The sequence below is a fragment of the Aspergillus campestris genome (assembly GCF_002847485.1).
Source record: "Aspergillus campestris IBT 28561 chromosome Unknown P168scaffold_3, whole genome shotgun sequence".
Lineage (NCBI taxonomy): Eukaryota > Fungi > Ascomycota > Eurotiomycetes > Eurotiales > Aspergillaceae > Aspergillus > Aspergillus campestris.
Window position 1 is genome coordinate 1,446,107 of NW_020194338.1, and position 24,506 is coordinate 1,470,612.

The 24,506-nt window shown below is 56.4% G+C and overlaps 10 protein-coding genes and 2 non-coding genes across 12 annotated transcripts; 7 read left to right on the plus strand and 5 right to left on the minus strand.

Annotated features, from left to right (window-relative positions):
* Window positions 1–306: 306 nt before the first annotated feature.
* P168DRAFT_t56 lies at window positions 307–418 on the plus strand. Its single transcript has one exon. It is a non-coding gene; the product is annotated as a tRNA-Leu (tRNA).
* Window positions 338–2,676, minus strand: P168DRAFT_309535 (kinase-like protein). The gene is made up of 4 exons (XM_024839311.1): window positions 2,605–2,676; window positions 1,415–1,903; window positions 881–1,214; window positions 338–850 (listed from the first exon to the last, which is right to left on the minus strand). The coding sequence occupies exons 1-4, from the start codon at window positions 2,645–2,647 to the stop codon at window positions 598–600; spliced, it is 1,119 nt and encodes a 372-aa protein (XP_024695246.1). The 5' UTR covers window positions 2,648–2,676; the 3' UTR covers window positions 338–597.
* Window positions 2,677–2,913: 237 nt separating this feature from the next.
* Window positions 2,914–5,134, plus strand: P168DRAFT_309536 (glutamine--tRNA ligase). Its single transcript, XM_024839312.1, has 5 exons — window positions 2,914–3,419; window positions 3,473–3,863; window positions 3,917–4,044; window positions 4,092–4,927; window positions 4,982–5,134. The coding sequence occupies exons 1-5, from the start codon at window positions 2,972–2,974 to the stop codon at window positions 5,069–5,071; spliced, it is 1,893 nt and encodes a 630-aa protein (XP_024695247.1). The 5' UTR covers window positions 2,914–2,971; the 3' UTR covers window positions 5,072–5,134.
* A 104-nt stretch (window positions 5,135–5,238) lies between these two features.
* P168DRAFT_116703 (phytanoyl-CoA dioxygenase family protein) lies at window positions 5,239–6,297 on the plus strand. The gene is made up of 2 exons (XM_024832591.1): window positions 5,239–5,895; window positions 5,992–6,297. Exons 1-2 carry the CDS (start codon window positions 5,278–5,280, stop codon window positions 6,199–6,201), a joined length of 828 nt encoding a protein of 275 aa, XP_024695248.1. The 5' UTR covers window positions 5,239–5,277; the 3' UTR covers window positions 6,202–6,297.
* A 25-nt stretch (window positions 6,298–6,322) lies between these two features.
* Window positions 6,323–8,034, minus strand: P168DRAFT_288578 (snoRNA-binding rRNA-processing protein UTP15). Its single transcript, XM_024836818.1, has one exon. It carries the CDS (start codon window positions 7,998–8,000, stop codon window positions 6,375–6,377), a length of 1,626 nt encoding a protein of 541 aa, XP_024695249.1. The 5' UTR covers window positions 8,001–8,034; the 3' UTR covers window positions 6,323–6,374.
* A 308-nt stretch (window positions 8,035–8,342) lies between these two features.
* P168DRAFT_t57 lies at window positions 8,343–8,431 on the plus strand. The gene has a single exon. It is a non-coding gene; the product is annotated as a tRNA-Asp (tRNA).
* A 798-nt stretch (window positions 8,432–9,229) lies between these two features.
* On the plus strand, window positions 9,230–12,704 carry P168DRAFT_325500 (uncharacterized protein). The gene is made up of 2 exons (XM_024841008.1): window positions 9,230–9,667; window positions 9,730–12,704. Exons 1-2 carry the CDS (start codon window positions 9,444–9,446, stop codon window positions 12,380–12,382), a joined length of 2,877 nt encoding a protein of 958 aa, XP_024695250.1. The 5' UTR covers window positions 9,230–9,443; the 3' UTR covers window positions 12,383–12,704.
* A 313-nt stretch (window positions 12,705–13,017) lies between these two features.
* P168DRAFT_325501 (putative pathogenicity factor) lies at window positions 13,018–14,007 on the plus strand (the record flags this gene model as incomplete). The annotated part of the gene is made up of 2 exons (XM_024841009.1): window positions 13,018–13,477; window positions 13,529–14,007. The coding sequence occupies 2 exons, from the start codon at window positions 13,018–13,020 to the stop codon at window positions 14,005–14,007; spliced, it is 939 nt and encodes a 312-aa protein (XP_024695251.1).
* Window positions 14,008–14,128: 121 nt separating this feature from the next.
* On the minus strand, window positions 14,129–15,312 carry P168DRAFT_288580 (uncharacterized protein). Its single transcript, XM_024836819.1, has 5 exons — window positions 14,989–15,312; window positions 14,848–14,909; window positions 14,585–14,761; window positions 14,469–14,552; window positions 14,129–14,399 (listed from the first exon to the last, which is right to left on the minus strand). The coding sequence occupies exons 1-5, from the start codon at window positions 15,086–15,088 to the stop codon at window positions 14,226–14,228; spliced, it is 597 nt and encodes a 198-aa protein (XP_024695252.1). The 5' UTR covers window positions 15,089–15,312; the 3' UTR covers window positions 14,129–14,225.
* Window positions 15,313–15,443: 131 nt separating this feature from the next.
* P168DRAFT_302950 (U6 snRNP complex subunit PRP24) lies at window positions 15,444–19,615 on the minus strand. The gene is made up of 4 exons (XM_024838708.1): window positions 17,052–19,615; window positions 16,756–16,983; window positions 16,334–16,693; window positions 15,444–16,282 (listed from the first exon to the last, which is right to left on the minus strand). The coding sequence occupies exons 1-4, from the start codon at window positions 19,578–19,580 to the stop codon at window positions 15,608–15,610; spliced, it is 3,792 nt and encodes a 1,263-aa protein (XP_024695253.1). The 5' UTR covers window positions 19,581–19,615; the 3' UTR covers window positions 15,444–15,607.
* Window positions 19,616–21,405: 1,790 nt separating this feature from the next.
* P168DRAFT_325503 (mitochondrial 54S ribosomal protein uL22m) lies at window positions 21,406–22,778 on the plus strand. The gene is made up of 2 exons (XM_024841010.1): window positions 21,406–21,476; window positions 21,535–22,778. Exons 1-2 carry the CDS (start codon window positions 21,428–21,430, stop codon window positions 22,560–22,562), a joined length of 1,077 nt encoding a protein of 358 aa, XP_024695254.1. The 5' UTR covers window positions 21,406–21,427; the 3' UTR covers window positions 22,563–22,778.
* Window positions 22,779–22,944: 166 nt separating this feature from the next.
* On the minus strand, window positions 22,945–24,148 carry P168DRAFT_231845 (phosphoglycerate mutase family protein; the record flags this gene model as incomplete). Its single annotated transcript, XM_024833299.1, has 4 exons — window positions 22,945–23,331; window positions 23,414–23,656; window positions 23,733–23,951; window positions 24,026–24,148. The coding sequence occupies 4 exons, from the start codon at window positions 24,146–24,148 to the stop codon at window positions 22,945–22,947; spliced, it is 972 nt and encodes a 323-aa protein (XP_024695255.1).
* Window positions 24,149–24,506: the final 358 nt, after the last annotated feature.

Sequence of the window (24,506 nt, forward strand, 5' to 3'; positions counted from 1 at the left end):
CAGACTCGAGTCCTAAAGTCTGGACCAGAAAGAACAATTGAATTTTGCTCCACCACGAGTAGCAGCAGCATCAAAGCGGGGGTGGCTTCGGAGGCATTCTAAGTGAAATGGCTAGGAGCCGTTGCAGACTTCCTGTACTACAATAATTGTTCAACCCATGGTTATAAGCAATTGGATTTGTTCGTGAGTATAGCAGCGGAGTGGTTGATATTGGAGCGTAGTGACTGATACTTCAATGTGACGATGGACAGAACTATAATGCAAAAGTACCCATTTCACTAGTGTCCCAAATCTAAAATATCAACAGGCAAGATGGCCGAGCGGTCCAAGGCGCTAGGTTCAGGTTTACCTGACCATCACAGTTCTCCGGAACTTCCTAGTCACGCAAGTGGCGTGGGTTCGAATCCCACTCTTGTCATATATTTTTGTTTTTTGTTTTAACAAACACATCTTTGCTTGTAAAGTGGAGTTCAGACATGGTGGGCGGGATAGTATCACTTCTGCACCCAATCAAAGAACAGTATGACGGATTTTGTGTTTTCATGGGTAATGCCCAGTATACTTTAATGATATCTGCCACTCACCAGGAAAATAACATCAAACTCTCCCTGACTTTTCAGATGCCGGCAACCCCCAAGTTGTCATCCATTTCGAATCAAGGATAGTTGTAGCAGTGGCTCGCTCCTCTGGTCTGAATGCAAGCATACGGCGGAGCATATCTAGGAGAGCCACCGTTTCTTCCGTGCCAACTTGACCCATGCCATTATTTTGCCGTGCTGCCTGTATCTCCCGCTCGAAGCAGTCTTCAAGAGACGGGACAACAAAACGGCCCTTCTTCGGCCGCCCAGTACTATCGAATTACTCATGGTGGGCTTCCCACTTCTTCCACCACTCAAGTGGTAACTGTCCGAGGATGTCTACCTGCTGGGAGGAAGTGTCATCGTGTGTGGCGAGCGTAGCATCGAACAGTGGACGTGAGCTGAAGATTGACCAGATAGCGCACGCAAGAGCCCAGATGTCCGCGGGAAACGAAATCGGCCGATCGGGCTCAAAATAGGCCTCTGGCGGTAAGACGGGCAGTGGCAAACAGCATTGGTCTCCGGTTCGCGTCTGCTGAGGATTGGATGGGGAGAAAGCCTCGCCAAAGTCACTGAGGAGTAGATGAGCCTCGCCGAGTGCGATCTCATTCGATTTCTTTCCTAGCCCTACGGGCACTAGGAGGAAGCGGCTGTCCATCAAGGCGTTCGATCCGCGCTGTGCAGGGCTCCCCAAACGCCCTGTAGAGCTGCTCGACGGTGAGTTTGTTCAAACTCGATGGCAGCCGGATCAAGACATTCCCAAGGTGAAGATCTGCTCTCGACGTGTCAGCGACGGCTTCTTCCCGGCCGTTCTCGCTATTCTCGAAAAGACTCACCTCCGTGCACAAAACCTCGGGCATGTGTGTATGTAATGGCCAACACCAGCTCGCTGGCCAGTGCGCGTGCTGTGTCAATATTGAAAAAAGTAGGGAAGCTTGCTGCAGCCACACTGCTTTGGGCCGGAGATGTCACGTAACATCTGTGGGATCCATTGGGGCTTTGGATCTCGAATCGGTCATGTATCAATGGGATCATAGCCCGTCCCGAGCAGTCGGTCTGACAAGTGTCCGTAATGGCACATAGAACGTCCGCCTCGTTAGACGGGGCGTCTCCAGTGCCAATCTTGACCGCAACATAAGCTGTTTGCTGCTCATCACGTGCGAGCCATACCGTGGAATATGTCCCGTAACCCAGCTTGTGGACAATTCGGTATCGGTCTTTGAACATGTCTCCAATGAGTGTTGGATAATATCCCCCAGGCTGATACCTCTCCAGTCTCTCCACACCCTCGATCGGCTGATATAGGAAAGGAGGGGCCTTTTCAACTGGGAGACATGTTGGAATTGTATCTTGCCATCAGTCGCCTGGAGACTTGCGAAAACGAAGGCGCCTTGTGAAGTATGAGACGGTGCAACGGTCTCATGGCGACCGTGACCAAGATGGCCAGGGAACGTTACCAAACAGTACTATAAGAGGCCAGTTGACCCAACTTAAGCCCAGCCCTTGCCCCAGTCCAGTTACGGGTTATTCGTGAGTTACCTTGATCTGATGTTATCGCGATCGCGTATAGCAGTCTTGCCGGGGTAGCTTTCCACTGCGTTTTGGCACTTGTGTAGAGGGCGAGAAAAGCAAATGCAGCAAAAAGTGTTAATACCACTAAATCATGTAAGACATCAGGATATGTCTGGACATCGTAAGCAACCACATCACCAATGCAAAGAAAGCCAAAAGTTGATCTAGCTCGAGAAAAAAGATGGCCTGAATATCTTGAGGACCAAGAGTCATCCGGTTGTCCCTGCAATTGACTAGGGTAATCCAAGTGAGCTATTTCGAGGGGTAGTACATTATTCCATTGTCTACCCCAATTGCATGATAAGATGCTGCAGCACCCTGCAAAGAGCACTCCTTTCGACGGCTACATTCATGTCATCATGACTCATGGGGCACGAATCCCCCGCGGGGTTTGGAAAAGATATCACTTGTTCCCGATGTCGCCAGAGCCCCAAGCTGACGACGGAGTACGTACAATCTAGGTGATGAAGCAAGCGGCACAGCTGCAGCATCCCCATGCACGTTTCTCAATGAGCCCCGAGTTTTGCTGAACCAGGTTGACAATACTTGGCGATATATCAAAAGGTTTCTAATGTTGCAAGCATGAACACCTGAGGCTAGGGATGCTCTCTAACTAGTCAATTCAGCATAAAGTTACATTAGTAAGCAATACATACAGTGTTGATCATTACCGGAAAAATAAGATCTTCCGCTGGCGGGGTCTCCCCCACCATACGCGGATTTCAACACCGAAAAGATATGACTCAATTTCCATCTGGAATCAAACTTACATACCATATTTCTCGATCATATATTGTCCTACGGGCGAACGACTCACCATAATGGCTGACGCAGTCGCGGACAATTTGGCCAAGCTCCAGCTCGACCCGGAGACCGGAGAGATGGTATCCAAGGGCGAGTTGAAGAAGCGCATGCAGAAACGAGCCAAGAAGGCCTCCAAGGATTCGGCCAAAGCAACCCAGCCGGCCAAGTCGACCGAGAAGGCCGCTCCGCAGAAAGCGGTGGCCCCCACCGCCGATCCTGATGCCATCTTCAAGCAGGGGTTCCTCTCCGAAGTGTACAACCTGCGACCGTCGCCCCACGTCCGCACGCGATTCCCTCCCGAGCCCAACGGGTACCTCCATCTTGGCCACGCGAAGGCCATCGCGATCAACTTCGGTTTTGCGCGCTTCCATGGCGGCGAGTGCATTCTTCGGTTCGATGATACCAACCCGGACGCCGAGGAGGAGAAGTACTTCCATGCTATCGAGGATATCATTCGCTGGTTGGGTAAGGTTCTGGCGGGGAGGGGATAGGACAGGGCTCCGCTAATGGGTCTCTAGGATTCACGCCTTCTCGGATCACCTACTCGAGCGATAACTTCCAGCGCCTGTACGATCTCGCCGAGAAGCTGATCGGGCTGGGCAAGGCCTACGTCTGCCACTGCAACGAGGCGGATCTCAAGATGCAGCGCGGAGGTGAAGACAACCGGTCGCCCCGCTTCCAGTGCGCGCATGCCTCGCAGGACGTGGAGACCAACCTCACCAAGTTCCGCGACATGGCCGCGGGCAAATACGAGCCGCAGACGGCGTTTCTGCGCATGAAGCAGTACCTTCTGGAGAGCGGGAATCCCCAGATGTGGGACATTGTCGCCTATCGCATTCCCAAGAACCGCACCCCGCACATCCGCACCGGGACGAAGTGGCATATCTATCCTTCTTATGACTTTGCGCAGTACGTGTGGAGCCCGGCCTCGTGTATATTGTATGGTGCTAACCCAGCAACAGCTGTCTCTGCGATAGTTTCGAGAACATCACCCACAGTCTCTGCACGACCGAGTTTGTCACCGCGCGAGAGAGCTACGAATGGCTCAACAAGACCCTTGGCGTCTACGAGCCGATGCAGCGCGAATATGGTGGGTTTGTCTCCGCGACGGGGCCAGCTGTTACTAACTGCTTTTAGGCCGCCTCAACGTCACCGGAACTGTCATGAGCAAGCGAGTCTTGAAAGAACTGGTGGAGAAGGGACACGTGCGCGCCTGGGATGATCCCCGTCTCTACACCCTGATCGCCATCCGCCGACGAGGTGTCCCGCCCGGAGCTATCCTCTCCTTCGTGGGCGAGCTCGGCGTGACGACGTCCCTGAGCATCATCCAGATTGCCCGATTTGAGCAGTCCATCCGCCGGTACCTCGAGTCGTCGGTTCCCCGTCTCTGCCTGGTGCTGGACCCCGTACGCGTGGTGATCAAGAACCTGGGCGACCTCGAGGGACAGGAGCTCGAGCTGCCGTTCTCGCCCAAGAAGCCCGAGTTCGGCTCGTACAAGCTGAAGATGACATCCACCGTCTACATCGACCGGTCCGATTTCCGTGAAGTCCCGTCCAAGGAGTTCTTCCGATTGTCGCCGGGCAACACCGTCGGCCTGATGAACGTGCCGCAGCCCATCAAGGCGACCTCCTTCTCCACGGACCCCACGACCGGCCAGGTCACCGAGATCCAGGCCGAATTGGCGCCGGACAGCGGCAAGCCGAAGTCCTTCATCCACTGGGTTCCCGAAGGGTCGCGCAAGGTCACAGCTCGGATCCACCACTCGCTGTTCAAGTCAGAGAACCCCATGGCTGCGGAGGGCGGCTTCCTTGCCGACATCAACCCCAACAGTGAGACGATCTACCCGGATGCGCTCGTTAACGCTGGGTTCGAGGAGGTGCGCCGTCGGGCGCCGTGGCCTCAGGCGGAGGGCGAGAAAGCGGGCTCTGGGCCGGAGGGTGTCCGGTTCCAGGCCATGCGGGTCGCCTATTTTGTAAGTTTTCATAATTGAGTGTTGAGTGTTGTAACTCGTACTAACGGTGTATAGGCCATGGACTCGGATAGCACGGAAGATTCGATTGTGCTGAACCGGATTGTGGCATTGAAGGAGGATGCCGGCAAGGAAGGTGGTAAATAGGGAATAGGAATATAGGATTCGTTAACGATAGCTGCATAATACAATATTATATCAATATTCTCCCTAGCAACTACTGAGAAGTATGACTGCTGCCTGAGGCTACGAACAGGTGATAAGATAAGCTTTAAAACCCCTCATCTCCCCCTCTCCTCTCCCTCCACTCACTCTCCCTCTCCAAACCACAAACTCCAAGAGAAATATACAAAATGTCCGGCCTAACACCAACCCAACTCGCAACCTTCCACGAAAAGGGATACCTAGTCGTCGAAGACTACCTCACCCCGGAAGAAGTGAACTCTCTCCTAACAGAAACCCACCACCTCCTCGACACCTTCGACCTCGACACGCACCCCCTCACCCAATTCACCACCGGCGACGACTCCAGCGATGCCAAACCCCACGTGGGAGACGACTACTTCCTCACCTCCGGCGACAAACTCCGCTTCTTCTTCGAACCCGACGCCATCAACCCCACGGGGCAACCAAAACTCACCCGCCCCAAACAACAAGCAGTCAACAAAATCGGCCACTCGCTGCACACGCTCTCCCCGCCCTTCAAAGCCGTCAGCCTCAACACCCGCACGGCAGCCATCGCGCGCTCACTCCGCTTCCAAGACCCGCGCCTGCTGCAGAGTATGGTCATCTGCAAGCAGCCGCGGATAGGCGGCGCCGTGCCGCCTCATCGGGACAGCGAGTTCCTGTATACGGATCCGCCGTCGGCGGTGGGGTTCTGGTTTGCGTTGCAGGATGCGGGGCCGGGCAATGCGACGCTTGTTATGATGCCTGGTACGCAGGGGGAGGGGATTCAGAGGAGGTTTGTTAGGGTTTTTAAGGAGGGGACGGGGGAGACGGTTGGGACGGGGTTTGTGGGGAATGAGGGGGCGCGGGTGCCGAGAGGGGAGGTGGAAGCTAAGGGGGAGGGTAAGGAGGAGGAGGAGGTGTTGAATGTTAAGGCTGGGTCGTTGGTGTTGATCCATGGGAATGTTCTGCATAAGAGTGATCGGAATGAGAGTGAGAGGAGTCGCTTTGCGTATACGTTTCATGTTATTGAGGGGGCGGAGGGGTGGGACTATGATGAGCGGAATTGGTTGCAGCCTTCTGAGGGGGGGTTTTCGAGGGTATATCAGTGATTTGATTTTCTTTTTGTCTCTTTGCTTATCTATTCATTTATCTATCTAGTTACTTATTTGGTTATATTCCCAGGATGCTTACGGTAAACCTTATAGAATAGTGTAGTGAATTGATCGCTATGTACATACATCCCAACCATAACTCCATCCAATGCAATAAACCCAATACTAAATCAGGTCGTCTTCAACATCTCCAACATCCCCCTCGTCTCAAACGCCTGATGCGCCATCTCCACCTCATCGCGCACCCGACGATGCAGCCTCTCCACCATCTTATCGATCTGCGCCGACTGGCCCAGATTCCCGGAGTAAATATCCAGCACGTTCATGGCGACCTCAACGCTGAGCCGGACCAGCCGCGGCTCCGTGATGTTCTTGTACACCCACTGCAGCACAGGCTGCAGGGTGTCCTCGTCGCGGTTGCGCAGGGCAGCGCGCAGCGCAGAGCGGTGTCGCAAAGCCGTGAGGAGCGTGAGCTGGGCGGTGCGGTCGCGCGAGGCAAGCACCTGGTCGAGAGCGGCGCCGTAGCGGGCTTTGCGCAGATCCTGCTCCCAGCGCTGCTCGCGGGCGCGCTTGCGACGGTCGCGGCCTTCGATGACGATGTCGACGCCTTCGCCGACGAAGTCGTGGCCCCGCAGCCGCTTCTCCCAGCCGGATCCGCGCTGCTTCTGCTTGGCGACTTTGCGGTCGTGCTCTTCTAGTCGGCCGTCCAGCAGGGCTTGCATCTCCTTGCGACGTTCGCGCTCCTTGGCCTTTTGCTGGCCTGATAGTCGGGTCTTGATGGAGAGGAGGCCGGACTGCATGCCGACGGCGAGGTGCTTGTCCTCTTGGGCGACGCCGGAAGTGATGGCGCGCAGGGAGAGGATGGGGGAGGGGTACTTGGACCCCGAGACGACGTTCCAGCCGGTGGTCTCGAAGACCTTGAGGTGGCCGTCGAGGGAGCCACTGACGAGGCGCTCGCCGTTGGAGGCGAGGGCCAGGGACGTGACGGTCTTCTGGTGGCTCTGGATGAGGTGCAGCGGCTTGCCGGCGACGATGTCCAGGACGGCGATCTTGTTGTCGGCGGCGGCGAGCACGGTGGTGCCGGCGGGCATGGGCAGCACGCTCTCGATGGGGGCGGCCATCTTGAAGGTCATGGCGGCGCGGGTGTCGACGCGCGGGTCCCACAGGCGGACGGTGCGATCGTAACTGCCGGAGAAGAGGAGACCGGACGAGGCGAGCGAGCCTGGCATGAAGCCACCGCTGCGCACGTAGTCCGTGTGGCCGTGGAAGGTGCGCTGGCTGGACTGGCTGGGGAGGTCCCAGAGGCGCACGGTGCGGTCGTCGCTGGCGGTGAAGACGGAGGTGGGGTCGCTGGGGTTGAACTTGGAGACCCAGACGGGCTGCTTGTGGTCCTTCCAGGTCTTGAGGATGGCGCGCGAGGTCACGTCGAAGACCTGCACGGTGCCGGTGTCGTCGCCTGTGACGAGGACGCGACCGTCGGGACGGACGTCGGTGCCGCGGACGGTGTCATCGAAGCGGGTGATGGTGCGCAGCAGTTTCCGGGTGCGGATGGAGTAGATCTGGACGCGGGCGCCGGTGGTGACGGTGAAGACGTCCGGCGGCTGGGTCAGGGAGGGGAACGCTGCGGCGGAGGAGGGAGCGGAGGGTTGCGTGATGAGGTTGATGGGGCCGTTGGCGGGCGAGGGAATGAGGAGAGCGTTCTTGAAGGTCTTCCAGTATTGCTGTTCGGGGGTCAATTTGGTGGAAGGCAAGGCCGGCAGCTTGACCTGCTGCAGGGGGAGGACGGGAGCAGCCATGCTGCTGAAGTAGAGGTCGGGATGTGTTGGGGACTGAAGGGTGTGGTGATGGTAGAGATTTCGCGATCTTTTTTTTTTTTGAAGTTTTTGATGGCAGTTCCCGATCGGGTATGGTCGGATCCACTGGAGGTCACCGCCTGCCGCCCACCGTCTCTCACCGCCTTCTTTTCATTATCGATTTGACTGGAGGCAGCTGATTATTCTGATGGATACTCTCTGTACAAAGTGCTCTGTATAGAGATTACTTGTATATCAAGTTGCATGGAGATACTGGAGAGAATGACTGATTTATAGTAGCTGGGGTCAATATATAACTTAGAAGAAAACCAGGAACATAACAAGTCCTCGATGGTCTAGTGGTTATGATTTCCGCTTGTCATGGTTTATCCATACAAGCGCGGGAGAGCAGGGTTCGATTCCCTGTCGGGGAGTTCTTTTTTATTTTTTCTTTCCACTTCTTACACAACCATGGTTGACTATCATCTTACTTTTATATCTTTACTACATATGATTGAAGAAGTTTTTAAATGTGTATAAAATCTACATGTATATAATTTCTTCCATTTGACTAATGACGCATGATGTCGACATGACATAACACGAGGCTACGAACGAGCTACAAGGCTCAGACTCAAGAGTCACCTCTGCCTGGGTCTAGTCATGCAGGTCATCTCCAAGTAGGGCTGATTCCAAACCGGATTATTTTAGACCTGTTTTAGACCGCAGCCTGGTCCCCGCCAAGCACGCTCGTGTCGAATCTAAATGAATGTAAATGAAGCCGCCTGATGGTGGCGGTGGAGTGTCCACCAGTCCAGTAGGCAACGGAATTCATCTCCTGTCTCTCCTGTCAGGTTTTCGGATATTGTCTGATGCAGAATTCAAGGTGGCTGGCAGTGGACCTCTCCCGGGTCTAGAGTACCTCCCAGGTACATCCGTAGACTCTGGAGGTACCTCGAGGGACTGCGTATGGTAATTCCATTACGATACCGACGATCCACGCAGGATGTCATGCAGGAACCGCCTTGTCATCCAATCAGGCTGCATACACGTGATCCCCCAGCCTCCCACCAGCCACCCGATTTCCCCACCAGCCAATCAGCGGCCCCACTCCGTTCCCCATCGACACCTGAGGTCACCCCGTGGGCCTGATCGCCTCGATACCTGAGGTACGCCCGCTTTGTTGTTTTCTCCCTTCCTCGTTCTCACTTCATCTCTTCTTCTTTTCCCTCTTTCTATCTGACGCTCTGATCTGGTTTCTTTGCCTTCTTCCTTGTTTCTTCGATCCCAAATCCATATCAAAACCAACCTTTGCTCGATCGAGCACCCCTCCCAATGCCATCTGGGATTGTTCCCCTCCCCTGGCAACTCATCTAGTGTGCCGCTCTCGTGGATTCACTTCACACTCTCAACAACTCTCGTTTACTATTGCACTCTCACTTAAACATGTCAAAATCAAACAAACTCTCCATCAACCATGCCGCTGGCATCTTTGCGGATATGTCTGTCGATGGCCCCGCCATCGGCACCCTCGTGGCCGTCATAGATCGCGCCAAAAACTTGCCCAATCGCAAGACCATGGGAAAACAGAACCCTTACTGTGCGGCGCGTCTGGGCAAAGAAGCCAAGAAGACCGAGACCGATATGCGCGGTGGTCAAACCCCGAGATGGTAAGCTTCCCTTCATTCTGGGGACGCGCGATGGTCGATGTCGTGGCTAACCTCTGATACAGGGACCAGGAGTTGCGGTTCACAGTACACGAATCCCCCGACTACCTCCGTCTCAAAGTCTCCGTCTTCAATGATGACAAGCGCACCGATATGATTGGCGAGACCTGGGTCGGCTTGAAAGACCTCATCATCCCCGGAGGCAGTCAAAGCGACCAATGGCATCCCTTGCAGTTCCGCGGCAAGTACGCGGGTGAGATCCGCATTGAAATGACTTACTACGATACGCGACCCGAGGATGAGGCTGTCATTGAACGACGCACCCAGGCGGCCGACAAGATCGTCGCGAAATCTAGTAGTAGCTCATTAGCACCCTCCGCCCCCGCCATGTCCGGTTCCTCTTCCCTGTCCGGCCCCCGTCAGCTCAAGGATGTCAAGCGACGCCCCCTGCCTAGTGACCCCACGGGCGCCGCAGCACGACCCTCACTGCCCGAAAAAGTGCCATCTGCACCACTGCCCGTCCAGCCTCCACTCCCTCGTCCCGTCCAGGAACCCGTTTATGCCCCCCGCCAGGCCCCGGAGCTGCAGGAGCCGGTAGTGGCCCCGGTCCCGCTCCGTCCCGCGAGGAACTATGAATTCCCGGACGATTCCCAGAGAGAATGGCACCCCACCCAGATCCCCCCTTCATCACAGATCCCTCCTTCCTTGTCGAGGCGCCAACCCCAAGAGTATGCGCAACCTCACCCGGCCCATGATCCGCGTGTCTACGCGCGACCGCATTCGGGCTACAGCAACATGCCTCCAGCCGATTTCGCGGGGATTTCGCAGCCGCCCCGGCTAGACTATTATCAGCCAGAGCCGGACCGGCGGGTCGAGGCACCTCGTCCCACCAGTAATCACGCGAATTATCCCTTCTCAACAACGGAGCAGTACCCGCCTGGCGCTGACGCGACTCGTCTGGGCCAGGTCGCCCGTTTCCCGCCGCGCGGTTCGGTCAGTGTCCACGAGCACGCGCCATTGGAGTACGCACCCGTGGATAACCCCCTGGCGCCGATGGAAGTGGACCGTCTCCCGTACCGCGCCCCGGTCAATTCCCTCACTGAGCAGTCTCGCCCTCCGCCCAGTCGGGACGGGTACCACGCCGAGTATGCCACGATGCAACCGCGGGTGGAGGACGAGGAGGAAGAAGAGGGCCCTCCGCCTCCGCCCCCCGTGCACCGGTCGGGCGTAGTCGGAGCTAATCAGCAGTTAGTACCGTCACCGCGCTCCTCGTACCAAGCTTACTCTTTAGAGTATGGCGCGCCCCCCCGGTCGTCCCACGACCTCCGCCTATCTCACTCGTCCCACGATCTGGGCCGCTCCCGCCCGTCCCACGAAGCGCGCCTCTCCCATCGGACCTCCAACGAACTCCGCCGGTCCCATCCGCCCCAGCTGCGGCCCGATGGGACCCGCCTGACGGACCTCCCCCCGCCTACGAACGCACCGCACATGCCCCCCAGCCTGGTCGCCGGGTTTGATCCGGTCGTCGCGGACGACGAGTCGGACCGCATGGCGTATGAAGGGGAGGCGCGACGCCGGAGCTCGTATCTGGAGGAGCGCCAGGTGATGATGCCGGAGCCGGAGCCGGCTGTGTCGCTGCCGCCATACCCCGTGAACCCGTCGGTTGAGGATGGCGCCGTCGTCGTCCGCCGCGGGTCGGCCAATACGAACATGCAGATGGTGCCGCTGCGGAAGTCGGTCAGCCCGCAGCCCTTGCGGCGCCAGTCTGTCAGTCCACACCCGGCACATCGTCAGTCAGTCAGTCCGCATCCAGTACACCGCAAGTCGGTCAGTCCGCACCCAGTGCAGCGCAAGTCCGTCAGCCCGCAGCCGCCCGTCGGCGAGCGCGAGGGCGGCCAAATCCCGTTCTCGCCCGACTCATACGACCTGTTCAACCCGAACGCAGCGCGGGCGGCCGTAGTCCGCGATCCCCACGCATCGTACGACACCCCAGCGCAGGCAATGGAAGCCGCACAGCGGTCAGAGCAGGAAACGGCGCGCGGGCCGACCCCGATCATCGGCGACGACGGGAAGGAGATTGACCCGTCGGACCACCTGCCTACGGACACGTGGGCGCCAGAGCCAGAGCGCAAGCCCAAGAAGCCGGGGTTGGTGGTGCGCTTCCGCAACACGCCACGACACAGTCCTGCTGCACCGCCGCCTACCGTGCCTCCTAAGAAATACATCCGGCCGGCCCTCCGGCCGCAGTCGTATCTGGGGGGGGGATCCGATCCCCCGGCTGAGCCGGATCGGGGGCGTTCGCGGTATGGATATCATAATAAATCGTACAGCACGCCGAACGTTGCGGCACCGTACGGCGGGTCCGCGCGGGGACGGTCTCCGGGGTTGCAGGTGGGGTACGCGGGGCACACCAGAGGACACTCGCCGGGTGGACACTCCCCAGGTCTGCATGTCAGAGGACACTCGCCGGGCGTCCACGCCAGAGGCCACTCGCCAGGTGCTTCCATGTACGCACCACCACCCACAGTCGGACCACCCATTCCCGCCAAGGTACCAGTGGGGCCACCAACAAAGACCAGCACGGCGATGGTAGCACCAGGCGGGATGGACGCGCTGAGCCGGGAGCTGAACACGATTGATATCGGGGAGGTGGGGTTCAACCATGGACGGGCGATGAGGAGGTATGTACCGCGGTTGACGACGGGGTATGCATCTTAGTATGCTGGGTATATGTGGTATGAATAGGTACGCCTGGGTATGTTTTCGGGGCATTGTAGGGACATGCATTGTTGAGTGGGTATGGCGTTTGGTTGCATAGACTGTATGATTGTTGATTGTTGATTGATTGATGCCATTGATGGAATGATTGATGATAGATTGAATGGATTGTTTGATATGATACTTTGACGATGATTGATTGATGAAAGATTGATGTGATACACTGATGATGTTTGATCGATGAGGACATTGCTTGATATGAATGGGACAGTGGCGATAGATGGACAATGGCTGTCTTGATGGGGAGGATGTCATCTTCAAGGAATTGTCGTTCATTCAGGACGTTAGTAGTCTGTTGTCTGGTTGTCTATATAAGGGCATATCTCTCTGCTCTACTCTCTACTCTTCTCTCCAACCATCTCTCTCTATCTTACGATCTCTACCCCACGATCCCTATTTCTATCTCTACTTCTATCTCTCTCTACTCTTCTTTACTCTACTATCTTTGCCTTACCATCTCTACTCCATCTTTACCCTAGTACTCCACCTACAACCACCACTATCTCTCCCCAAACACCCAGATACCACCACCACCACCACCACCACCTACACCAAGGGGAACAACACAACTGAAAATGACCCCAACCCGCAAACAACCCCCCCGCAAAACCAAACCCATCCCTAACTTCCCCCCAATCCCAATCCCACCCCCCTCCCATCCCCCCCTCAACACCCAAACCACCCCCAAATGCGAATACCCAACATGCAACCTCACAACAACCACCCCACGACCGCCCCTCCGCAAACTCATCTCCCACGTCTTCGGCCGCAACAAGACCACCACCAAGCGAATCCCAGACGAGATCTGGGTGCACTACTGCCGGAAACACTACCAGCGCGCGCGGTATAGAAGTCACAACTGGGCGCGGGAGCAGTGTGAGCTGCTGTTGGTTTCGTTGGATAGGTTGGAGGGGTGGGGGGGTGTGGGTCTTTTTAGGATTGTGTTGAGGAGGAGGGAGGATCTTAGGAGGAGGAGGGAGGTGGAGAGGAGGGAGGCTCTTGGGTTGGCTTTGGCTTGTCGGACTGGTGGTGATGGTGAGGGGGGGACTGAAGTTTTGATGGGGGGAACTGATACTGACGATGGAGATGTTCGTGGAGGAGAAGGAGATGGGGGGGAGGAGGAGGAGGAGGAGGAATATCCACTAAGTGAAGAAGAAGGGGGAGAACAACAACAGCAACAACAACACCACGAAGCAGAAGATACTCCCCAAGAAGAAACACAAGCAGAAGACACCCAAGAAGAGCCCGAACCCGAATCAAAGAAGCGAAAACAGCGCATCCAACCCTGCCCCGTCCCAACCTGGCTCGTGAATTTGACCAAGTCCCCCAAAACATTCGACGAGATGCGCGCCATCATCCGTGAATTGATGGAGCACTTTAATAAGCTGGAGAATGAGTTGGAGGACGAGTTGAGGAAGAATCTGTGGGGGGAGTTGGAGAAGTATGAGGAGAGGAGGAGGAGGAATATGCTGCTGTTTCCGGATGTGGAGATCTTGCCTGTTTTTAAGGATCCTTCTTCTTCTTCTGGTGGATCTGGGATTGGCAATGGGATTGGGTCTGGTTAAGGGAAGAAGAGGGTTAGGAGTTGGTTATAGGGGAGTTGTTAGAAGGAGTTAGTAGAAAGGAGTTGATTTTGTCTATCACTTTATGTCTAGTTGCTGTTTACTTTTACTATCAACACTGTTACTGCTATAACATCACTCATTACCATTACTCGTATAATATATACACCACGTAACACATTGTTTAAAGAGCACATACTCATATCCTCACAATCATGAAATCACTCCTGATCAGGAATCAACTCATACCCCCCCTCAGAAGGCAAACTCCTCCCAGCAGCGATCAACGCCCCAGCACAAAACAGACTCATCGCCCAGGACACCGTGCAATACACCCACGACTCATCCAGCTGCCATCCCGCAAAAAAGCGGTCCTCGTTATCGTATAGATATGCCTGTATCATTAGCCTCATATATAACCCAACCCCCAACAAGGGAAAAGAAAGAAGAAAAGGGAGACATACAACCAAACTCACACTCCCAACCTGCACCACCGCACTCAACAAAATCAACAAACTCAACACCTTCCACCCATTCTCCCGCAACCTCTTCCCCCCGACAGCACCACAAAAAACGACACCAGGCTCATCCCCTCCAGCACCACCGCAAACGACATCAGGAACCCCACCGACCGCCACATCGAGCAGAAGTAGCGGTCGCCCGCGTGGCAGTCTTCGCTGCTGGGGAAGGATTCGCACGTGTTTGTCAACGAGGAGCAGCGTCGGTGGAGGCCGTAGGTGTAGGTGTAGCCTGGTTTCTTTTTTTCCCCACCCTTCTCTTAGTATTTGATTTACTTGACATTTTTCAATGAATTATTTGGGAGATGGGGAGGGAGGGGCGTACCGAGTCGCTATGATAAGTCACCCATTTCGGAATAGCGATCGAAGAAACCGTCAATCCGAATGCTGTCACATACACCTGTCAGTCTTCCATATGTAGCTGCCTAGGCGCAGCGCAGGCAGACCACGGAGAGATAAAACGAACAAGCAATAAACAGCATCAACCCCCCAATATAAACAATCGTCTTGGTCAGAAACCCCGTGTAATTGCGATCCTCCCCCCGAGGCACAAGGTGGAAATCCATCGTGTATGTGTTGACACTGGATGTGCGCTAGTGTTGCTGTTGATGATGATGATGACGCAGTTACGGGTTGGACGGGCGGGGTGAGACCTGTAGTGGTGTGCCACGTAAAGTGATGGGGAGGGTTATGATACGATGATGAGATGTTGGTGGATGGATCAGAATCCCTATATTAGATAGATGAGAAGAGAGAGAGATGACCAAGATCGACGAAGGGAGGAATGGGGTGAAGGGAGGGAATGATGTTCCACGGGTGGAGAAGCTCGAGCTCTGGTGGGTCATGCCGCTTGCGGGATTTATCTCGAATCAATCATCTGCATCTATCTACTCCATAGATCTACTGTATGCACCACCACTAGAAAAATTAAATAATGCAGTAATCTACACGGCAGCCAGACTTCCAGCCGCTCAAAGCAGAACGTGATCATACACACACATCATTTGGGTAACACCAATAAGGGGGAATGAAGCCCCTGCAAACGCCAAAACTGCCCTGCGATCCTTTGCGCCGGCCCTCTGCCCTCACCCCGTCCGATTCCCCTGGATCATCGCTCGGAAATCGTCGTTGCTCTTCTTGCTCGTCTCGCCATCACCAGGCGTCGCGGTTGTCGCCGTCGTCGCTGAGGCTGTCGCTGTCGCTGTTGGGTTCCGCTTCACCCCCAGCCCTCCCCGCTTCCCGCTGCGGGCCCCCGGCTGCGGCGGCCGCTTAATAGGTCCACTGCTGGGGAGGAATTTCTCCGTCGGCTTCGACACCCCCGGTCCCTTCCTCTCCGCCGACTGCTTCAGCATCTCCGGCACCGTCCCCACGTGCAGCCGTCGCCCCGGCGCAATCTCCCGTCCCTCCAGCTCGAGCGATGCTTTGCCTGCGTGCTGTGTGTCCGCAAACTCGACAATCGCCCCCTGGTGATCAGGTCGCAGTATGATCTTGATCAGTCGGCCATACGGCTCCACCAGTGCGCGGATGCGCGCGTCGTTGACCGTGTCCGGCACATTCATGAGCCCCAGTGTCCGCGCCGTTCGCTCTCGCTCGGCTCCGGTCTCTTGCGAGCCGTTCACTTCGGGCGACTGAGACTTACCAACCTGCGAGACTATCGTCGTGGCGCTCCGCTTGGGGCCTTGGGGAATGGATATCTTCACGTGGAGAGGTCGGCCCCGGAATTCTTGCTCGTGCATGGCCAACGCCGCTTGTGCTTCTTCCTGCTATACGTAAGTACCTTGCCTTTTCTGGAAAGATGAGTGAAGACATACCTTAGTGGAAAAAATCACATAGCCAAACCCCTTGCTCCCTCCATCAACCTTGCGAGGCAGACGCACCGTCTCGACCCCCCCAAACCGCGCAAACAACTCCCGGATATCGTTCTCACTGGCCTTCCAGTCAATATTCGACACGTGAATCTCGCGCCCCTCATACATAGGGCCGTGGCGCTCTTGTTTGCGCGCGGGGTCGGAAATCTTTACTACTAGACTCAATTCGGATCCGTCGACCTTGGTTCCGTTTATTTCCAGGGCCCGGTAGGCTGCGCCGGAATCCTGGAACTGCACGTAGCAAAATCGGCGATGCGTGTTGAACTTGAGCGAGGGAAACCGCACGTCGAGAATGTCACCGTACTGGATATGGTCAGCTTGGTCCATCGTCTGTATTCAAGAGAATTCGGGAGATGGTGTCCTACTGTTTGAAACAATTGGCGGATATACGCCTCATCTGCGGTCGCGGGGAAATTCGTCACAAATAACGTCGCCTCCGTCGTGAACTGCACTTCGATCGCATGCTCATCCATCAGCTTCTGATCGCGCGTCTGCGCCACGAGGGCTTCGTCGCGCGAATTGAATTCGATGATGGCGACCTCCGAGCCTCCGCCTTCACCGGGCAGCATCCTGACGCCGTTGATTGTACCGCACTGTGGCTCGTTAGTATCAAGACATACAAAAACATCCCATGACGGGAGTGGAAGAGAAAGAGGCTTACATGACGGAAGAACTGCCGTACTTTGTGTTCCGTGATCCCGGGTGGCAGGTTCTTCACCATCACCGTGGCATGTTCCCGATCGCGTGGGGGGCCTCCCGCCTCCGCCTCCGCCGCCGGAGCGGGCTCGGCCCGCACGCGTTTCGTGGGCAGGCCGTTGACGCTGACTTCGTCCTCCCGTTTCCGCTTCTCCGTGTGCGTGGCCAGTTCCGCCGTCGCGGCGGCGTGCTGCTCCTGCAGCGCGGCCGCTTCACGGGCCTCCCGTTCCCGCCGCGCCGTCACCGCCCGCGTGGCCTTGCGGGTCTCCAGGAGGGCCAGCTGGAGTTCTTCCGAATCCTCGTAATCCTCGCAGTGGGAGACGTAGGTCTGCATGATCTTCTCGGGCCAGTCCAGGTCGGTTCGCTTGACGGCCTCCTGCAACACGGCCGTGGCGTAGCTGGGGTTGGGGGTCCGGCGCGCCGCATCGGCGGTCGCCTCGCCCTGCACGAACTTGCTCCACGAGATGAGCTCCCACTCGTAGTAGGTCAGCCAGAACTCGTAGCTGTTGCCGCGACGGCTCACCAGCCCCTTGAACGTCTCCCGGGCACTGTCCCAGCTGCCGCTCTCGCTGAGGTACCGGATGTAGATGCGCTCGAGGCGGAACAGCGGATCCCCCTGGTACGACCGGCCGTATTTCTTCTCGCCGAGCTCCTGCACACTCTCGATGGCGGAGCGGATGCCGACCTCGGCCACGTCGAGGTCCTCGTCCGTCGAGTCCGACAGGAAGGCGCGCCGACGCAGGTAGCTGCACCAGGCGGTGTGCACCTTGAGGACCTCCTCCATGCCGCCCGCGTCCAGCAGACCGGTGCTCGTGGCCTTGTGCTTGATGTCCGCGATCGTCGCGAAGGTCGCGCCTTCGCGCTCGGAGCTCAGCAGGTACTGCGACCACAGGGTGCCGGCGCACGGGCAGTGCCGGGTGGCGCGGATCAGGGTCGAGATGGTCGTGGTGTGGGTGTTGCCGTGGAGCGACTCGTTGATGAGAAACATGACGAAATCCTCCCAGATGTGGGCGTCGGTGGGGAAGCGCAGCACCGCGCGCTGATACAGGGCATTGATGAGGTCGAAAGTCGACTGTCGTTTCCGACGGTTGCGATTGAGCTCCCATTCGATGTATTCCGCGTAGACGGCCCACTCAGCGGTCGCGTCGCCGGTCTCGGCCGCCTGGCGCAGTCGAATCTCGAACTCTTCCCGGACGGCGTAGGTCTCTTTGACGGGGGTGGCGTACCGCGCCGCGGTCTCGGCCATGATGTTCTCGTAGTTGGCGTTGTAGTACTGGGAGACAAACCCGGAGAACAGCTGGAAGGTCTGGTCCCAGGTGGCGTGGGGCGTTTGCAGCCGCGAGTCGAACAGGGCCCGGAGATGGGTGACCCTCTCCTGGGTGGGATTCTGGGAGACGTCCCGCATCTGCAGCTCCAGCAACGGATCCCAGATCAGATGGCTGTCGGCCAGCCGGAAGCGGGTGGCTTCGGCGCCCTGGCGCCACACGTCCAGCACCGACTGCCACGTGAAAACTTCCCGGCCCACGAGGCGGTCCTCCTCGGACCACTGGCCCTGGCCGGCCTCGCCGTGGGCGGCATTGTAGAGGTACAGCACCCACTCCCCGTAGATGCTCCACAGTTTGGTGCTCCCGTACTCCTCCTCAACGGACTTCACGCAGAGCTCCATGACGGCGATGCGCTCATCGACCGACCGGGCCAACATGCTCTCGTCCTGGATCCACTCGGCCCACAGATCCTCGCCCATGGCGAAGAGCTTGCGCATCTCCTCGCGCGCCGTGCGCATGTCCTTGAGCAGGTCGTACTGGCGCGGATCGCCGTGGACGTCGGGATTGTTGGGCGGGTAGACGTGGTTGATGAAGCCGGCATGCAGCAGGCGCACGAAGTTCACGTGCGCATCGTAGGACTGCGGATTCTCCTGGATCTGACCGAACAGCTCCGTCGCCATCCGCTGCGCGTTGGGGACCAAGGACGTGGCGGTGTAGTTCCGGCGGGCGCTCTCGCGCGGGCCGTCGGACATGGCGATGTCGAAGGAGGACCGCGGGATCGGGGTATTGTGGGCGATGGACGTGACGTGGGGGAACATGGTGGACGGGGACAGCTGACTCTCGTAGGATTCCGTGCTGCGTAGGATCTGGGTGTTGGAGCGCTGGGGCTGGTGATGCTGCATGGAAGCCAGATCGGCGAGGGTATCCATGCCCGGGGTCGACGGCTGCCGGGGTGGAGGAGGGGGCGTTCCGCTGCTGGGGCCCATGGGACTCATGGCCGGCGGAGACGGCTCGGGCAGATTCTGAGGGGCGTACATGTGCTGCGCCAGGGGGGAGGAGGTCATGCCCTGTCTCGTGGCACCGGCGCGGTTCTTGCGTAACGGTTTGGGAGCTGGACCCGTGGCCGGGGCGGAAGTGTTCGGAGTAGGCGAGGGAGCTGGAGCCGACGCAGGGCGCCCGGACTGTGAACTAGAATCCTGCGGCGAAAGGAGTGAATTGATGTCCATCATTTAGTTGGGTAGAAGAACAAGATAAATCGATAAAAGAAAAAAAAAAAAAAAAGTTGCCCGATCGACAGGGAAACGAAGCGAAAATGGAAATTGAGGGCAATGACCGGGTCACCGACACTGGTGAAGAGGTCCAAGGAAAGACAGGAAAATAAGAGTCCGAATTAACGAGCAGCCGCAAGTTGCCTCATCAACGAGTCCATTCCTGCTCCGGCCACAGCCTGTGCAGACTTCAGAACTGGGAGTGGTGGACCGAGTCGATTTGTTCCTCTGTTTTTCTGTTCTCGCTTCCTTCTTTGTCGGTTCTCTGCTGTTGATTTCGCTTTGACGGGTTGGAGAAGGGAGGGTCCCGAACGGTCGGTTGCGTAGGCGAAGAAAAAAAACAGCGGCTCAACGATCAAGACGGGTAGATTTTTCCCCCTCGGTTGTGTCACCGAATCTCTTTTCTATTGCCGAAAGACAACTCTAATTTCTCGTCGTGTCTTTTGTGCCAATTTTCTATTATCTCCTAGTTTCTTTTCCTTTCTTTCTTTCTTTTTTTTTTTTTTTTGGTTGATATGATTTGGTTGTTGACGTCCTTTTTTCACCGTCGAGGCGGAGAAGATGACGATCGGAGTGGTCGAGTTGAGCTGGAGGAGCGTGGAGAGTGAGACACGGGGCGGAGGGGGCAGAAAACAAGCTAATAAGCTCTGCTGGCGGGCTGGTCGAGCCGGTCAGCGGGCGGCCTGAAAGGCGGAAGGCAAAGAGTAGCAGAATGGTGGAGTATGAGGGTGATATACACTGGTGTATGTGACACGCTGAGGAGAAAAGAATAGAAGAGAGATAGGGAAGAGAGAGAGAGAGAGGAAACACGAGAAGAGAAAGCGATGAACGTACCGATGGGAAGTAGTGGGATCGACGCGGTGGAGATTTGTCGGTTTTCACTTCTCACCACTACAAGATGGACGAGGGAGGAGGAAACGAAGGAGGAAGAAAGAGAACCGATGGGGAAACCCTAGAGAAGAAGACTCCCACGGTCTGACTTACAGGCGATGATGAAGGGATATCTGTATAGATGGAATGTATGGGGCGTGGAGGAAGATGGGAGAGAAGATGCAGATGAAGATGAAGCAGAGATGAAGCCGAGAAGATGACGATGATGGGAGACGGGAAGGTCAGTGACACCAACCAGAACGGCCAACAAGGCACCACACGGGGTCTCGTATATAATTTAGTAGAATTGATACATCGTCTATTTATTGATCTATTTAATTTAAGAATAACAAGGAAAAAGGAAAAATAATCTCCATATCATGAAGATCGATTGATGTTCAGGCAGCGATGAGGTAATCGTACAGGAACACCTCACGTGAGACTGTATTGGCCTGAGGCAACAAGGACCATCTCCAGGCACGGATTCAAGGAAGAAGATCAATAGATCATTCAATAGGGGAGAGTAGATACTATGCAAGGATTTGAATCTGCCGTCCGGTCAAGTGGTGTGTAGCTACATCCTACAGATCCTGACAACCAGTCCACGAGATGGATAATATATTGCCAGTACTGTAACAAATGATCTAGACTGATGAATATACTTCTTGGTATCTGTTGAGCACTGTTACAGTAGCACAAACATGTAAGGTCAGTCTACATTGACAGCACATCCAATAAGTTGAAACCGATGTAAACTGGGATATGCATATCGCATGTGGACACAAGACTGAATCCTGCCTGACCCACCAGGCACCAGTACGGCCACCCACTCCGACCACAACCGCAGCCAAGACCGACTTTCTCGATCACTTTTTTCCAGCATCAATTCAATCATAATAGATTCACCTCCGTCCACCACCCACCCCCCATCCCTCGCCATGGCCTCAATGGCTGCTCTCCACCCGTATGGGCCATTGGCTCGATCCGGTACGTCCCCTAAAACCATCCATCACTTCTCCCATGCAACCCAACTAACACCCCCCAGCCCGGACCGGCATCTCCTACGTCCCTCGCCGCACCCTAACCTACACCCTCCCCCGTCGAGCCCAAGAAGACGGCGACAACAACAACAACTCCCCTCCCACCGAGAAGCCCTCCAAACCATCCGCCCTCTCCAGCATCAAGAACTTCTTCCTCGGCGGCTCCAAGGACGCCAAACCGACGATCACGCGGCGGTCGACCGCCCCGCCCAAACGCGAGGGCTCCCTCGGCGCAGACTCCATCTTCGCCGAGGAAGAAGCCGGCCCCAAGCTGATCCCCAGCGGTCGCATGCCCGCCCGCAAACAGGATGCCGAGCCCACCCCGACGGAGGCCGAAGAAGGCGCCATGGCCGCCGAGGCCCGCAACCGCGAGACCATGGCGCCGGTGCTGGATCCGCGCCCGCAGGCCCGCATCCGCTGGGAGCGCAAGATGGTCATCCGCGAGATCCGCCACCGGGGCCGGCTCAGCAAGCCGCAGCAGATTCTGCGCTCCGAGCGCGAGTCCCTGTCCAAGTCGCACTGGTTCAAGACCTCCGTCAAGAAGCTGGGCCCGCTGGCGCGTCAGATTGCCGGCAAGAACATCGACGAGGCGATGCTGCAGATGCGGTTCAGCAAGAAGAAGGCCGCCAAGGATGTCCTCGAGCACCTCAAGCACGCTAAGAACGTCGCCGTCGTCCGCTCCGGTATGGGCCTCGGCCTGACCGGGGAGGCGAACGCGCCCACCAAACCCGTCAACGTCGTCCTCAAGTCCGGCGAGCGCAAGGCCATCGCTGACCCGACCTCCATCTACATCGACCAGGCGTGGGTCAACCGTGGACCCTACGGCGTCGACTACGACCACCGCGCGCGCGGCGTCATCCACCTGATGCGTCCGCCTTACACGTCCCTCTCCGTCGTGCTCAAGGAGGAGAAGACGCGAATCCGCGAGTGGCAGGACCGCAACGCCAAGGCGCTCCGCCAGCGCAAGAGCCAGCTGTGGACGCAGCTGCCGGACCGGAAGATCTCCGCCCAGAATCAGTACTATAGCTGGTGATTTGCGGATCATCTCATATTCCTTTCCATTTTTCATCATCGTGTCCTCTTTTCCTTTTGTTGATTGATCTGTTTCGGCGTTAGTATTGTGTGTATGTATATCTTAGACATTTCAAGGATTGTCCGTGGTGTCGATCAGCGTATTCTGGCTGGAAGATTGGAAGAAAGCTTTCATAGTGGATTTTGTCTGGCGGCTTGGTTCACCAATGTATTATACGGAATTACTTAACTCTTTCTTTTTTGTTTGTAGTGTCCATTTTAGAATTACACCTTAGTATATATTGTACACTCTTGACATAGATAACCAATGATAAAGAAGAAGAAGAAGAGGAAGAGGAAGAAGAAAGAATATCCAACTACTCCTCCATCCGAAGAATAATCATCTATTTACAAACCGGCGCCGGAAAAGGCGGCTCCACCTCCCTCGGCGGCAAAGGCCCATTCACACGCTCCGCCCTCACCAAAACAGGAATCACCCCCCCAGTAGACAGCGCAAACACCCTGTGCCCCGTGACCTCCAAGATACTAGTGATGGCGCCCGAGTGCGCCGTCATCGACAGGAAAGTGTTGTCGTCGTGCGCGAACACATCCTGCAGGAAGCCGAGCAGACGGGCGTCGCGGGCGGAGTTGCTTTCGCGGAGATGGGGGTCGTACAGCGGGTCTGTCTCTGCGAAGCCGGGTTCGATCCTGTATTCTGGGTATTCGGTTGTGATGGCTGTTTTGCTGGAGCGGCTGTCGCAGGTGTGCAGGCCGAGGGTTTCGCGGAGGTTCTGTGTTTTTTTATCAGTTGGGTTGGTTGTTTGGGTTGAGGGTGTCTTGTATGTAGAAGTCGGTAGAAAGGGAGGGGGATACCTCTTTAACGAGCGGCTGGAATGGATCCGTAAGCGGCATCTTCAACCCACTAAAAGTGATACTCGCCGTCGCGAGACACCTATTCAGCGGACTGACGTAGTAAGACTGCGGAGCCGGAATGCCAGTCTCAATCTGCTTTTCCCACGTGCGGTGGGCGAGTTCAGCCTGCGCGATGCCCAGATCAGTCAGACGGGCGTCGACCCATGAGCCTGTTTCGTCGCCGTCTTGGATGGACCAGTAGCACTTTACATATATTAGTCACTGTATGACATTATAGACGGGAACGAGAAAATAAAATCAAGAAGGGGGGGAGGCGTACATCCCACAATTCAGTCCCATACCGCGCCTCAGCAACATTATGCAGGCCTTCACCGTGTCGGCCCAGAAAGAGGACCTTGTGGAACACATTGGACGCGCTGTCGTGGTTCAGCCGGTGGACTTCGTTAGCGAAGCGCTCCCATTGCGTGCGCTTCTGCTCTGGGTCGAAGTCGGAGTCTGCGTCGTAGGCCCGGGGGATGAGGCCGAAGTTGGTGGCGGACTGCTCCGGACCTCATATATTCATTAATATATGGTTAAACTGGGAGAGGGGCAGGAAGAGTGCTAGGTCCTCACGTAGTCGAACTGCTCCGGGTCCGTAGTGGGATCATCCTGGAGAAAGTACCCTGAGACCGTGGAGAACTGGAAGTGCGATTCTGCGGGAGCAGAAGCACTAGCAGACGCGAGGGATTCACCCATAATAGCGACCCCAGCTGCGAGGAGCGTGAGCACGAGGAGGATGGGTCTAGAGGGCATGTTAGTATTGTACTGGTTTTATTTCTGCTACGTATTGTGGTTGTGGTTGTGTGTTGTTGAAGTGGGAGGGAGGGAGGGAGGAGCGGGGTAAGTAGGTATATATCAGACGGATACGCACATGATTACTGGAATCTGGAAGACTCGATGCAGAACAGCAGGGTGTTGAGTGTCCTGAACAGGTTGATACTGATACGGATGGCCTCGCGATGGGCGGCGCGAAAAGGAGAGTCTGGCCATGCCGGTCGTCGCCTCAGGCAGGGATGGCGTGGGGCGGGTTTTCTTACTGTGGGGGCGCTTTCTA

Coding starts and splice junctions, on each gene's coding strand:
- P168DRAFT_288580 (XM_024836819.1), bottom strand. CDS start 15,088: ATGGATTTCCACCTTGTGCCTCGGGGGGAGGATCGCAATTACACGGGG. Junction 14,762..14,847: donor TGACTTATCATAGCGACTCG/GTACGCCCCTCC, acceptor GGGGAAAAAAAG/AAACCAGGCTACACCTACAC. Junction 14,400..14,468: donor TTGGGAGTGTGAGTTTGGTT/GTATGTCTCCCT, acceptor CTAATGATACAG/GCATATCTATACGATAACGA.
- P168DRAFT_325503 (XM_024841010.1), top strand. CDS start 21,428: ATGGCCTCAATGGCTGCTCTCCACCCGTATGGGCCATTGGCTCGATCC. Junction 21,477..21,534: donor TGGGCCATTGGCTCGATCCG/GTACGTCCCCTA, acceptor AACACCCCCCAG/CCCGGACCGGCATCTCCTAC.
- P168DRAFT_309535 (XM_024839311.1), bottom strand. CDS start 2,647: ATGGGGATGCTGCAGCTGTGCCGCTTGCTTCATCACCTAGATT. Junction 1,904..2,604: donor CTTGCTTCATCACCTAGATT/GTACGTACTCCG, acceptor CATGTCTCCCAG/TTGAAAAGGCCCCTCCTTTC. Junction 1,215..1,414: donor CCGAGGTTTTGTGCACGGAG/GTGAGTCTTTTC, acceptor GCTTCCTCCTAG/TGCCCGTAGGGCTAGGAAAG.
- P168DRAFT_309536 (XM_024839312.1), top strand. CDS start 2,972: ATGGCTGACGCAGTCGCGGACAATTTGGCCAAGCTCCAGCTCGACCCG. Junction 3,864..3,916: donor CCTTCTTATGACTTTGCGCA/GTACGTGTGGAG, acceptor ACCCAGCAACAG/CTGTCTCTGCGATAGTTTCG. Junction 4,045..4,091: donor GCCGATGCAGCGCGAATATG/GTGGGTTTGTCT, acceptor AACTGCTTTTAG/GCCGCCTCAACGTCACCGGA.
- P168DRAFT_288578 (XM_024836818.1), bottom strand. CDS start 8,000: ATGGCTGCTCCCGTCCTCCCCCTGCAGCAGGTCAAGCTGCCGGCCTTG.
- P168DRAFT_116703 (XM_024832591.1), top strand. CDS start 5,278: ATGTCCGGCCTAACACCAACCCAACTCGCAACCTTCCACGAAAAGGGA. Junction 5,896..5,991: donor TTCAGAGGAGGTTTGTTAGG/GTTTTTAAGGAG, acceptor GCTAAGGGGGAG/GGTAAGGAGGAGGAGGAGGT.
- P168DRAFT_302950 (XM_024838708.1), bottom strand. CDS start 19,580: ATGATGGACATCAATTCACTCCTTTCGCCGCAGGATTCTAGTTCACAG. Junction 16,694..16,755: donor TCCGCCAATTGTTTCAAACA/GTAGGACACCAT, acceptor GACCATATCCAG/TACGGTGACATTCTCGACGT. Junction 16,283..16,333: donor ATGTGATTTTTTCCACTAAG/GTATGTCTTCAC, acceptor TACGTATAGCAG/GAAGAAGCACAAGCGGCGTT.
- P168DRAFT_325500 (XM_024841008.1), top strand. CDS start 9,444: ATGTCAAAATCAAACAAACTCTCCATCAACCATGCCGCTGGCATCTTT. Junction 9,668..9,729: donor GGTGGTCAAACCCCGAGATG/GTAAGCTTCCCT, acceptor CCTCTGATACAG/GGACCAGGAGTTGCGGTTCA.